The sequence below is a fragment of the Copadichromis virginalis genome, linkage group LG16, assembly GCF_057382275.1.
Source record: "Copadichromis virginalis isolate Kocher_CV1m ecotype Utaka linkage group LG16, C_Virginalis_male_GT1.1, whole genome shotgun sequence".
Classification (NCBI taxonomy): domain Eukaryota; kingdom Metazoa; phylum Chordata; class Actinopteri; order Cichliformes; family Cichlidae; genus Copadichromis; species Copadichromis virginalis.
The window spans coordinates 25,967,986-25,982,274 of record NC_140633.1 but is presented as its reverse complement, the minus strand read 5'-3'; the positions used below and the strand labels follow the sequence as shown (position 1 = coordinate 25,982,274).

General features: G+C 41.3%; 1 protein-coding gene across 2 annotated transcripts in view; it reads left to right on the top strand.

Moving 5' to 3' along the window:
• LOC146690922 (protein TANC1-like) overlaps positions 1-14,289 on the top strand; it is a 113,740-nt gene that overhangs the window by 72,250 nt on the left and 27,201 nt on the right. For both annotated transcript variants that reach the window (XM_085434105.1, XM_085434104.1), the window contains exons 8-12: positions 1,785-1,907; positions 4,309-4,590; positions 4,882-5,036; positions 8,325-8,556; positions 8,667-8,833. In XM_085434105.1, coding sequence (XP_085290231.1) covers positions 1,785-1,907; positions 4,309-4,590; positions 4,882-5,036; positions 8,325-8,556; positions 8,667-8,833 — 959 coding nt within the window. The remainder of the gene's footprint in view (positions 1-1,784; positions 1,908-4,308; positions 4,591-4,881; positions 5,037-8,324; positions 8,557-8,666; positions 8,834-14,289) is intronic.

Genomic DNA, 14,289 nt, shown 5'->3' with positions numbered 1-14,289 from the left:
CCCTCTTTTAACCCCATCTCTGTGCAGTCTGGATTGTTGATTAATACTGCAGCCGTTGGATAACAAACTTTAATCAACCACTGCGAAGTGAATCTCTTGGTTTTCCGTTTATATTTCCTCTAATATTCTCAATTTCCCCCTCTGCTGCTTGCATACCGAGTTATTTATGTGTGTGTGTGTACGTGCAGCATGTGGACAGAGATGATGTACGCATACGTGTTAAAATTGTAGAGAGGGTGATGCTCTGTTGGAAGGCAGCGCGTTCATTTAGCAAGTGCCTAATGCTGTGGGTGCTGTGACTGACTGAACACTAGAGAGGAAGCAGCCAAGCACTCGGCTCGGCTGCCAGAGTGCCGGCATGGGAGCACCGGGGTGGAGGAATCGCTTTTGTGCCCTCGTCCACTGGGAACACTCTCCAGAGATTTAGCTGTGAGTTTACACCCTGCCTACTTGACTGTATGCCTGCCCAAGTATCTCGTCACTGGGGAGATAGAGAGGGCTTTGAGAATTCCCACCATCCTTCCTTGCTTTGGTCTTAGATGTAAGTAGTTGTAGCTGATGAAAAGTGGCATTTGCTTTACAGCAAAAGGTCTTCCAGGTCATGCGCGTTTGCTTTTATTGTTTTCTTTTCTCTTTGTTTGCAATTCCTTAAGCTTTATCCAGTGTAGATGTTTGTGTATGCACAATGCACTGCAGTAAAAGTAACATCAGGCCCTTCTCCTGTTCCAGTCAAAGTTGCGTTGATGGCAGCTTCCTCAGTTCCCGTTGCCAGCAGACCGGTTTTAATTAGCGGGACATTCCGGAGAGTAAGTTAGCGACCGAGTGAGGGAGTGAAGTGAGCGTTAGTGACAGTCTTTCCCAGCTGATATTGATAAAGAAGAAGAAGAGAGGCTTTGATTCTGCTCTTCACTAAGCCCAGGAGAGCGTGGATCGCAACGGCGATAGCATAGTTGAAAAACGAGCAGCAGTTGGAGGAGAGGCCTCGCCGCACTAATGCACATATTTATTATGTTAACAGACCGTGTCTTAGACTTCAAATTAAAAGCTGAGTTGTAATCACTGGCTCATCAAGTGGTTTTAATCTGTAGACTAGTAGTTTCAGGAGATATCCTGTGTTTGGGGATGGAAATCATTGCCTGCTTTGAGACTTGTTCTCTCTCTGCTTCAAAATGAAGCTAAATCCTAATGAAATCTCATTAAATTTGAACTCCATAACAACTCAAGTTGTGATCTGGTTTTAATTAATTTTATTATTTCATTTCACGTCAAATGACTTACAGATATTGTAGTTTGTAGTACACAAAAGTCCTGAGATTACACCTGTGCGTCCTGTAGATTGACAGTGATGAGTGCCAAACCCGCGGTGAAGCATTTCTATAACTCGTTGTAGTTTTATGAAAGGTAAAGGTAATCTGCCCTCTCCATACAGCCTAGCAGGCATGCTTGTGGGGATGGACCTCTCATTGCTATATCGTGTCCAGCTGTCAGCTCAAATCAAAGAGAATCGGTGCATATTGCTCTTGACTTTAGAATACTGCTATTCTTCCTGCCACAGTATATGCTGGTAGCTGCTCACACTGCCCCTGCAAATGTCAGAGCGCACTGGCTTTGTTCTTTCCTCACTCATCCACCCTCAGACATGGCATAAGTGCCACAAGGTTTTACTCTAGTGTGTGTTTCTGTCTTTCTCTTTATAGTTGTGATGACAAATGTACTCGGGAGGTACTAGACTGTCAGCTTCACTCTTTGTGTGTGTGTGTGTATGTCTTCTCTCTTGTCTACAGCCACCAGTTCCACAAAGCTTGAAGACCTGAGCTTTCTTGATGAACAGCGCAATACCCCCCTCCGGACATCCATTCGCCTACCCTGGCATAATACAGGAGGAAGGCCCCCTCAGGACGCTAAAGGTGACTGGGCTATTCATACTACTGCTGTAGGCACTCAGGGGAGATATTTGTAAAATAAACGTGTAAAATATCGCAGTACATAGGATAATGTTATGTGGTATGACTCTGAAAAACCCTGAAGTTAATAGGCAGCCAACGGTAGTTCTGAAGTTTCCAAAGTACCACGTCTGAGTGCAGAGCCAACAACAAAACTGTGCAAATACTTGAACACTGCAATGTAAACAATGCAGCACTTATGGGTATTAACATTATCCTCAAAAGCCTTTTTTTGGCTTTTAAATCATGCCTTTTTTCCCAGCTAACTTTTATCCTGGTTATGTGTTTTGAATCCTCTGAGAGATCCTGCAGATTAAATATTTCATGGGAACATGAATTACTGAATAAGTCATCACTGGATATATACTCAGACTATTTAGTCTTCCTTTTGAAAATGTCCTCTTTCATTTTCACTCAGTCTCAAACATGAAGCTGATACATAAGCATATGGTCAGTGGTTCTGAGCAGGTTTTTTCTACATGAATTCGTACATACGCAACAATCTTAAACAATTGGATTCTTTTCTATAAATTTTATGGGAGATTCAGTTCAACTCAATTCAGTATTATTTATGCAGCGCCAAATCACAACAACAGTCGCATCAAGGCACTTTATACTGTAAGGTAGACCCTACAATAACGCATACAGATGAAAACCCAACAATCATATGACCCTCTATGAGCAAGCACTTTGGCAACAGTGGGAAGGAAAAACTCCCTTTTATCAGGAACAAACCTCTGGCAGAACCAGGCTCAGGGAGGGGCGGCCATCTGTAGCAACCGGTTGGAGAGAGAGAAGGAAGACAGGATAACATACATGCTGTTGAAGAGAGCCAGAGATTAATAACAAGTATGATTCAGTGCAGAGAGGTCTATTAACACATCTTGAGGGAGAAAGGTGACTGAAGAAGAAATATTCAATGCATCATGGGAATCCCCCAGCAGCCTACACCTATTGCAGCATAACTAAGGGAGGATTCAGGGTCAGCTGATCCAGCCCTATCTATATGATTTATGGTATTTGTTTTTCAGATGGCACCACCTTTACCTAAATTTTGCAACAGTAGGTCAACATTTCAGTGCAGTTCATTGCAGTTGTATTCATATATTGCAAAAATCCCAACATGTGCCATCTTAGGAAACTCAACCTAGTACGCTGAGGACCTTACAGTTCTGATTTGAGCAACATTTAGTGACTTCCTTTTTGACTGGGCGAACCCTCCGACAGAACTAGACTCGGGATGAGCAGCACTCGTTTGATTGCCATGAGAGGAGAGTGAAAAGAAAGGGGGGAAAAAAAGATGAGAAGGAGAAAAGCTTCAACTGTGGGAGAGAGAATACACAAACTGACATGCATGAACAATGAAATGGAGAAGAGGTGAGGATGTCGGTGCACCATGTGAGGCCTCCTGAAAGCAAAGGCCTGTCGCAGCATAATAAGTAAGGGGTGATTCAGACGTTAGCTGAGCGAGCTTTAACTATAAATCTATGAAAGGTTTTGAGGCTAATCTTAAAATTAGAGATTGGGTTTGGCTCCCAACCCTAAACAGCCAGCTGGTTCCACAGGAGCGAAGCAGCTTTAGCCTCTGCTTGTCATTCCGGCTTAGGATACTGAAAAAGCAAGTCATGGTCATTAGGGGCTTTATATTCAAGAAGATGGATTTGAAATCTAAGGGGATCCAATAAAGAGAGGTTAATAAAAGATAACTCTTTTTCTAGTTCCCGTCGATACTCCTTTTGCTCAAGTTAGACTTTTTCAAACACTGTACTTATTTTGCTGGTATAGTAGAAGGTGGTGATCATTTCAAGTGTCTCAGAACCAGCTCGTTCGCTTTTTGGTTTCATTGTAGGGCACTAGAAACATAAACAGACCTACACCTGCCAATATAAACACTCTCAACTGCCCCTCCAATTACAATAGGCTTTTGTGAACACAGGCAAACTCGCAAGGTGAAAACACTAGCAGCTAACAGCAGTGATAGTTGTAATGTTGAAAGGCGCATTAGCACTAAAGGTAGCAGTCATTTAGTGATGTTAGTTAACAAGTGTTATGAGATCTAATTAGTGCTGAAGTAGACCAGATAAGAGTCCTCTTTCAGGTCTTCACTCTGATTCCACTTAATTGAAAATGTATCCTCTACAGTGTTCAGGGTTTTTCATGTATGTGGCTCCTTCTGGGAAGAAGAATGCGGGAGATGCTCAAAGCATGTTTGTAGGTTAACTGCAACGGAAAACGATTTATTACAGTAAAGTTTCCAGCATTTAAAAGAAGTAATCATTTGTTAACTTCCCGGAGACATGGGAAAAAAAATAGAAGTAGTGTAAACAATTTTAATCTGTTTCATTTCTTTTCCCGTTTCCTTCAGCGCGTTTTGCTCCCTACAAACCCGTGGACATCATGCTCAAACCTTTGCTGTTCGAGGTTCCCAGCATCACCACAGATTCTGTGTTTGTGGGCCGAGATTGGCTCTTTCAGCATCTGGAAGATGTCCTGAAGGCCGGCGAGTCCACAGAGAACCACGGTGCTGTGGTGGTGGGCAGCGTGGGTTATGGGAAGACGGCCATCATCTCCCGACTTGTGGCGCTGAGCTGCCATGGAGGACGCATGCGTCAGATCGCCTCCAACAGTCCCAGCGCCTCCCCGAAAAGTAATTAGTTTTAGTATTTGCCTTTGGATGTGAGCACTACATTAACTGCTCGTGTTTAGCTAATGTTATTATAATTTCATTTCAACATTAGCTTGCAAAGTGTGGGAGGGAAGTAATTATATATTCGTTGGCAATATAAAATCAAGTTGACTAATATTACATTTACCTTACAAAAGAATGCCCTCACACACAACTAATGTTATTAATGCTAGCATATACATATATAGAGAGATGTTAGTTTATATTAATGTAATAACTTTATATATTGGTGACCATGTGCATGTCTTCCAGCTGGCCCAGGACAAAGCACAGAACTTCCTCTCAGCCAGCCTCCACAGCCCACTCCACCATCCAGTGCTGCCAACACACTGAGGACCAGCAGTTGCCCAGGAACTCCCGAGATGCAGCGGCACAGGGAGGAGGCTGTCAAACGCCTGGCTGCAAAGGTGCGCCTTTCAACATCTAAGAGAGCTCACAGTAACAAAGAAGCAGGAATCAAAGAAGCTGAAAAAAGATTGCACTAGTTATGGTGGTGTTTACTCAGGGAAAAAATGTTTGGTGTGTGCACTGGATCAAAAAAAGTAATTTTAACAATTTTCAACAGTGAGTAGATAATTTTTTGTTTTTGATGGATGGATTTGTTGTTTCTTCCTTTCTTTCTTTTTTTTAAAAAAAAAAAAAAAAAAAAAAAAAGGAAAAAGAAGGAAAATCGACCAAAAAGCATCTCAGGTTTTACCAAGTACTTCTACAACAGCTTCAGTCTGACTTCTGAAAACTCCTCTTTAATAGTGACCACAGATAATTGTGATATATTCTGTTGAATGATGCATAAAATTATACATAACAATAAGGGTAGGTTGCAGTTTACTAGTCAGTGATTAGAACCTCCTCAGGGAGCAACAACCCACAGCGAGCCCTGTCATCCATGACCTGAGAGCACAGAATGTAAACACACACCAACGTCAAACAGAGCCAGCTTCATCAATATTAGACGTCATTTAGGAATTTACAAACATCAACACACGTTTCAAATAGCAACACCATTTATCTAGGCGGCTATCAGTTATACCGACATGTATGGCACTACTACTGCTTAATTACTGGTTGGTATCCGTTCCTGTGTCAACTTCAAATAGGTGCTTAAATATATTGTAAGGCCGCCTGTTCAAGTGTTGAACTGGGATGTTTGAACATGATAAGGATCCTCAAAATTCCATGAAGCGGAGCAACACTGACTACTGAGGACAGTGCTTACTTTTTTGACAGATGAATATTCCATCTGTTGATTTTTCTGGCGCTACAAGGATCGCAAAATAAAGTCTAAATACTGCCTCTCTGGGAAGTTTACGTGTCAGCGCTGTTGAGCAGAAGATTAAGTGTTTTCTTGTATAAGCTTGTCAACATTCTTCACAAGATATAAAGTACTGCACGGTAACAGCTTTACATGTGTTCTGTTACTCCCCCACACCGTCAGTAACATTGTTAACCACTTGTCTGTGACCGAACCCCCCCCCCCCCCCCCCCCCCCCAAACATGCATACCAGACACTGAGCATATTTCTGCACATCTTTCTCTTTCAGACTTGTGAAGTGGACAGACAAGTCCTCGATGTTTCACTTTAAAATGTTCCTCTCTCGATGCACGCCGACTAAGCAGTGTGCGGTTTTTGCCTACGACTCTTTTATTTTAGTTTTGGAATTGTTCGCTCTGTTTCCACTGAAATTTCTCTGTCGATTTTTCACTCCCGCATCTTTACTCGCACCACCTCTTCTTGTGTTGCTGAGGGTTCAGTCACATAGCAGGTGCACGTTCACTACATTTTGGAAATACTGCTTGCTAAAAGCACCATTTGATGACTTTGGCACTGCTATTGCCTTGTAGCAGGTCTAATAAAGATGATTGGGGGCCACCGGGATTCAGAGAAGATTTGTGATCCACTGTTGTAGTCAGTTGAGTTTGAATAGTGCTGTGATGGTAGGTTGTAAGGTAATTTAATAGGTGGCAGCTTTGTGAAGGACTTTCTCAGTGGATGTGACGTCTCCTACTGATTCTGCTGCGTTTAATGGTACTGATTACAACCTGTTGTCCTTCTAACACCTTTAGGATTTAATACTCTTATCCTGTCAGGGAGGCCTCCTAATTAGTGACCCTGTCAAAGGGGACAGTTCATGCACCAGACAGCTAGGGTAATGCAGTGAGCTTCATGTAAATGTCTGTGAAACTCAAGCAGTATCTCTTGAGCCAATTATGGTGAAAAGTGTTTCCAATAGGCGCCTTCACAGGGGCTCTGTTCCTGTGATGTGTGATGCACCGCTGAGCAGCTTCTGTCAGATTCTGCCAGTGCTTTTTTAATCATTGATTTAAAAGTGGTCTCATAACAGGAGCACTGAGGCTACTACCCTTTCTGCTTTATTCTTATTATCGAGACGTGCCTTTAGGTAACATTTCTGAAAATGCATTTATTGTTTTGCCAGCAGATGAGCTACCGAGGTTTGACTGCAGAGCCTTGCATCATCGTGTGTCGAGATTCGTATTGCTCATTGATGAGGCGGTAGTCTGCGTGACTTGTATGCTAAATTAAATCATCACTGCAGTAGGGGGCTTATTAAGAGTTGTGTTCATGCACACAGCAGGTTACTTGACTTTGTACAATAATAGGCATTCAATATATCAGTTTCCCTCTTTGTTATGTCACATTTGTGATGAAGCTCAAAAAACGTGTGACGCAAAAATGACAGAAAGGAGTGTTCGGACTTCTCTCAGACGTTTGCTGCTTTTAGGGTAAAGCATAACATCAGAGAAAAATTCTGGTGGTCGTGATTTTTGACAGTTTCTGGAGAAGATGTGAATCAGTGGTTGTGTTATTGTTTCAGTTGGTCCATCTTCTGACTGGATGTCACATGTTTTCCTTACTAAAGATGGGTTATATACATCCAGGGAGTTCAGCTATAATTTTTAAAATCTTACCTCCCTCTTTTCTAATTTGCGCTAGCTTTAATTGTGCCTTTATTGGCATGTGAGTTATATGTTATTATTTGAAAAAGAAAGAACCATAAATATGCATTTAGATCTGTGCTGTGGGGAGAAGTTTGGGTCCAAAACATTTATTGATGCTAAATGTTAAAAAAAAAAAGTCTCATATCTTGAGGCTTTAGTCATTTTTCTAGAAGCTGGTCATCGGTTTTCTGTGGAGAACTAAACACCAAAGCTGAGGTTGAGCCGTCAGAGGAACCGATCACCTGCTCCTCCTCCTGTGGGCCTGGAAGTGTGTCAGCTCCTCCAGGTTGGACTGTAATTAGTACAGTCATCTTCCTTCTTCTCCACCTCTGTCCCTACATTTTCCTTTTAAATCAGACCTCCTTTGAATGCTGCGGAAACCTGCTCAGGTACAGAAGATTCTACCTTTAGATATCCACCTGGGATCTACTCACTTCTTTTTATAGCTTTCGTTGCCCAATCTCTTCATCATCCCTTCTGTGTGAAATAATGAAAGGATAAAATCATGTCTTTGACATTGTAGAGATATGTAGTTTTATGGAGGCTTGTTGGTATCAAAAGCCTCACTTACTTACTTTGTCATGGTAGTTTTTCAGTCACCAGAGATGTTGGTGTTTGTAAACGCTTTAAAGTTATCAAATGTACCCATCAGTCAGTGAATCATATTTTTAATTCTTCCTGATTCTCAAAAAGCAATGGCTTCACTCGCGTTTGTTCTCGTTCCTTTTGTCTTCCAGGTGGTGGCTTATCATTATTGCCAGGCAGATAACACGTACACTTGCTTGGTCCCAGAATTTGTGCACAGCATCGCAGCCCTTCTGTGCAGAGCTCATCAACTGAGTGCGTACCGGGAGCTGTTGCTGAAAGAGCCCCACCTCCAGAGCATGCTCAGTCTGCGCTCCTGTGTCCAAGACCCCATGGCTGCTTTCCGGAGAGGAGTCCTGGAACCGTTGGCCAACCTTCGGAAAGGTAAAACACTGTAGTTGTATATTGCACTATTTCATTTTCATCGTGTATGAGACCACTAATCTCATTTCATAGTATTTTAATATTTAGTTTATTTGTAAATGTCTTTGCAGAGCGAAGGATTCCAGAGGAAGATTACATAATCTTAATAGACGGGCTGAATGAAGCAGAGTTCCACAAACCAGACTATGGAGACACCATTGCATCCTTCATCACAAAAATCATTGCCAAGTTCCCCTCCTGGCTAAAACTGGTTGTCACTGTTCGAATCAACTTGGTGGTAAGAAAGAACTTATAAAGCATGGCTCTGAGTTCACTCAGATGACAAAATATTCACTGTTATAATCACCTCGAGTCAGAATTACAGATGTCACATTATACTGGTGATGAGTTTTAGTTTTAAAAAGTTTATCACTCTTTCTTCCCTCTCGGTAACTACTCGGCTTATCCGCACACTTTACGGCTGATTAAAGTAACTACTGCTAATGGCATTCACTCTTCTGTTGCTGCAGCTGCTTCTCTCACACACTCAGAGACTCGCTTCCCACAATGAACTCACACAGGTGCAGTTTGGCTGTTACACTGTTGAGTGAAGTACTGGATACAGGCAAGCTGTTAAGGGCTTGATTCTTAACTTAATTACCAGTTTCGTGTCTGCTCTTATCCTCTCCTATCTGCTTTCCAAGCGCTCTGAGCTGAAGCTTATCAAAAAGTTTGAACACTCAAGACTTCTGTTGTTATATTTTTTTTATACAAATTGAATGAAATTTGCACAGGCTGGTTTAACTAAGCATCTTTAACTAAGTGCTTTTACAGTCTTACCTTTTAATATATTTTAATGTTATTAGTGCTAGTTTTCACTTACTTAATATACTGTATTTTTCGGACCATAAGGCGCACCGGATTATAAGGCGCATTAAGCGAAACAAAACAGTCAGATAAGTCAACTCATTTTTCTTGCTTCCTCCAATCCACATTGATTCATTAATGCTGAATTCGCTTGCAGCTGCTCTATTCCCATGTTGTTGCAGCATATTAATGACTAACCTGGTATTGTCGATGGATTACCTCAGTTGTTCTCCTGATTGAAGTTTGGTCCGTTTACAGCATCCCGCCATGCGATTGCATTTGTCCCTAACCCTCGGGAAACCTCACATTAACTTTTATGAGTGAAAAAAAGTTAGCCTTCATCCTCTAGCTTCACTGTGTTTATGTTATGCTAACATAGCTGTGTCGCTAGTAGGGTTGCCAACCGTCCCTTAAAATACGGAATCGTCCCGTATTTCGAAACAAAAGTACACGTCCCGTATTGAGCTAATAAGGGACGCACTTTGTCCCGTAATACAGTGAGAATCAAAAGTAGTCTATAACTTTTAATGGAATTAACGCTTTGTTTGAAAACATAATTCCCAGCCCCTCTCCTGCTTTGTGACCAATGAGCTGACAGCACACTTATGACAATTCAGATTACCGCTAATCTCATTGGTCAAGGAAAGGTCACTTACGGAGAAAATACCGGAAGACAACAGATGACCACAACAAGAAGCATGGCCAAAAGGGAAACAAACGCCGACACTGCGGTGCAAGTCTCGGACGACAGTACACCTAAAGCTGGGCAGACACTGTGCGATTTTTTCAGTCACGTTATTCAGCTCCTGCTCAAACTGCACGATTGACTCGCAGGGGTTAGAAGTTGGTAGGTCACGATGTACTCTCACACTATACCGCCCGATGCTCTGATGCGACCTGAGTGCTCACACTGTGCCTCCATAACATGAAGGTTATAACAGAAAATCTGTCGCGCTCTCTCTCTCTCCGTCTTACACTCACACAGACACACACACCACCACCATCAACTTTGCTAAATTGCTAATGAAAAACACTCATCAGGCAGCTGTGATTGAGCAGCAGTGTAAATCCAACTATTTTCACGGTTGTTGTGGTCGTGATAATTTTGTGATGCCACATCGAAAAGGCTCGGATGAGCTTTCCAAAGTTCTACAAGTTGTGCCTCCATCGCTTGTGTCCAGATCACACGCTGCACAGCCGTGCTGCTCCATCTTTTACACCAACGTTTACGTGTTTGCGCGCGAGCAGTGTGAGCGGCTGTGGTGAGAACCTCACGAGCGATTGATGATCGGGAGCTGGTCGTGAGGTGTTAATCACTTCTCGTTACCCCACGTATACTACACGATGCACGATGAAGGCCAAAATCGGTCCGATCACTCAAAAATCGGCTCAAAATGGGCCTAAAACCGCACGGTGTAAGCCCAGCATTAGAGCAGCAATGTTTGTTCCCCTCAGAGAAAGGGAAGAATGGGAAAAGGAAAACACCTGGCTGGAAAAAGTTAATATGGGCATGTGCAATGAATATCAGCGCTATGTGGCCAGAAGTGTGATAATATAATTTATTTTGTGTAATAAACAACTGCAAGGATAGATGATTACAACAAATAGATGACTAATACATAAAAGTAATACATAGATGAATAATGATGATGAGTTAAGATGCGTAATCATGGGAACAAGCGGGTTTACAAACAGGAGCAGCTGATTAGCATTAGAAAAGCTGAAATAATATTTCAACTGAAGCCGATTGTACTAAATGCACTAAATGTGCACTGTTACAAGAATATTTTTCTTTCTATTGTTTTCTATTATTTTAAGTTAAGCAGGACAGAGTTCTTTTAAAGAAAGATTTACTTATATTCTCAAAAGTTAAGCATGACAGGCTTCTGTTTAAGAAGGAGACCTGTTTTACTGTGTTAATGTTGTCATTTTGAGCTAAAAATAAATGGCTAAATGATCATTTGTTTCACATGTGTTCATATCACAAAGAATATGCATCTACTTAAATCAAATTCAAGTCAAAGGGTTAAAAAAATAATTTCACACACAAAAAAAGAGCTAGAAAATTCACCACACTGGGAAGGGTGAAGACAACTGGGTCGCCCGGCCCTGGCCACGAGGTGTCCCTTATTTATTTTTCAGGGAGTTGGCAACCCTAGTCGCTAGCATATCATTTTATACCAGCTAGCCAAGCTTCAGTAACCCTATAAATGTCACTGCTGTTTAGTTTTCTGTCTTCATTTATGTCGAAAGGGACGGCAGAGCTGTACATTTAAATTTTTTCAGAAATCTCTTAGTCATGTATATCATGTTTAGGTGGAACTAGCGAGCTAACTTCTAACTCCGTTAAATTTAATAAATTTTGTTTTCATGGATGCTTGGATGTTGAACTTAATAGTTACACCTGATAAAGCATCAACGCTGTCGAATTTTGAAAAAATTAAAGGATTTTAAGTGCGGCTTATAGTGCAGGAAAAAAAAGTATGCCGGTTGTAGCCAACAGTCCTCCTGCACTTACAGTTCACACTGGCCCTGTGTCCCAATCCATAAAACACTGTAAAACACATTTATTGATTTGTTGACCAGAACATTTCATATCCTAAATCAAAAAATCTAACACTGTGGCAACCCTAGAAAAGAAATGAATCAAAATTCTCTAATTTTAACAAATGTCTAGCTGGACATGCCGTCACCTCTCTAGGCACTCACTCACTGTCACCAGACCCTGCACATTTTTACATTTTGACAAGTGTTTCCTGAGCTGCTCCCGCTTGTTATTCTACTCTTTACAGAGTCAGGCATATCCAGCAACATTCAGGAAAGAATTGAGACACATGACCTGCAGGGCAGGAGAGAGATGAGTCAGTCACTTTGAGCTGACACTAGGTTGACCAGTTCCAGAAATGATATGGACTTGGATTAAATTCACGCTGCTGACAACTGAGGCTTTGACACTACTGATGAACTACATGAAAACTTATTTTCCTTGCTGGGGGAAAAAAGAAAGCACTGAGCCTTGGATAATAATGTGGTTTTTGATTGACATCTGGAATTTGAGTTATTATTGCTCAGTCAGAAGCCAGGGTCGAGTGTTGTCCATCAGTGTGGGCTGTACTATATAGTGAATTCAGCCTAGCTATTAAGAATTCAGGCAAGGCCCTGTCAGTGTGGTGAATCAATATATTGTAGCGCTGATATTTTGTATTCACCTCTTATGCTCTTCTATTAATGCATTAGAATTGGTTTTTTGACGTGGAAAGATGTTCCAGGTGACTGCACTTAAAGTAATACATTTCGACTACACTGCAACATCCATCCATCCATCCATCCATCCATCCATCCATCCATCCATCCATCCATAAGCAGAACACTGCAACATATGTGTTGTAATGTCTTCTGACAAAGTGAAACAGTGTTTAATGAGAGGGAGTTACTGTTTGTGTGAATTTGCTAGGGTGACGTTTTTAGCCACCTGGAGGCTGGCAAAGCAAGAACAGCAACAACAACAAGGTTGCAGTCGGTTATCGGAGATGTGTTTTTGTTGTCCGTGTGGTAGATTTCATAGTAACAACTGTGCTGGAAAGGAAACGTGTGGTTTAAGGCATATGTAACAGTAGCTGTTTTTTTTTTATAACCTCTGTTAGTGAATCCTGTGCACATGCTGGTCTGTGGCAAAGGATAGCACATTGTTAACCATGCCATATGTGTCTTTTACTTTCTTGTAATCATATTTTTCTTGTTATATTTCTGTTTTGTTCACATTCCCACTGTAACCACTTAGCAGTTGTCTGCAGTAATGAATCGAATGGCACTGTTGTTTTAATGGGAGCTATATGACGACTTCGCATGTGAAAACCTCGGAGTCGGTTTGACAATGTTTTTGTAAATCAGGCTCCTATGATGTTCAGTAAGTTCCCTTTAAGTGCAATGGAAAGGCTGTTAGTCACTGACTGAAAATGTCTAATTTTCCAAAAATGTAACAGAAGTCAGTTAAATAGTTTTTAAGAGAGTTGGCAGTCTTTTGCAGAAAAACCCTGTATGTCCTCTCTTTTTATTGTTTTTTTTTTTGGGGGGGGGGGCTACGAGTCCACATATTTGGGTAAGATGCAGGAAATGGTTGCAAAATCACAAAGAAATTCCAAAATTGAATTCTCTATGTCCGGTGGGACGTGATGAGAAATATTACAAAAGCAGAATTCAAAATGAAAACAATGAACAAACAGGGCTGCGTACAACCACATGCCATGACACATAACGACAGCACAATGCTTAATAACAGAATTAATGATAAACTGAAGATATTCTACGATAACTGGACCATGCACAGCATTCAAAATAAAATAAATAGAGAAATAAATACAGTAAATAAAGAAAATGTATATAAAATGTTGTTTGGACATGATGGTTGTCAGTCCTGCTCCATGCAATAGACTATAATGACCATACACTTGCATTACTCAAAGGTTCTTGAAACTGAAATATGAGCTAATGATGATGGTTCCTACTTCCTTCAAAAGTTTTTAGAGCAAGTTCCTACAAAAGATCAAAAGCACAAACTGTACGCTCCATGCTGTATTCTCATACCGTTTCCCCTAACATTAAAGCTCTGGACACAGCAGTCAGCAGCATTGCCATTCAGTGCAGACAGTGGTTACATTCGGCTTTGTAAGTTATCTGAACCATTTGGCCATCATTAATATGCAAAAGCCATCGGTAAACCTGCGTCTGTGTGTGTATGGCTTTGCTATCTAAGCTTTCGGCTACAAGTTCAGAAACTCTGCAGCTTAGTGTTTGTATAAGCTGCAATTTAGCTTGAAATTGGAAGCACTAAATGATCGACTTTAAAGCATTATCACTTCATACTTGTAATATTATGCGTGTACATTT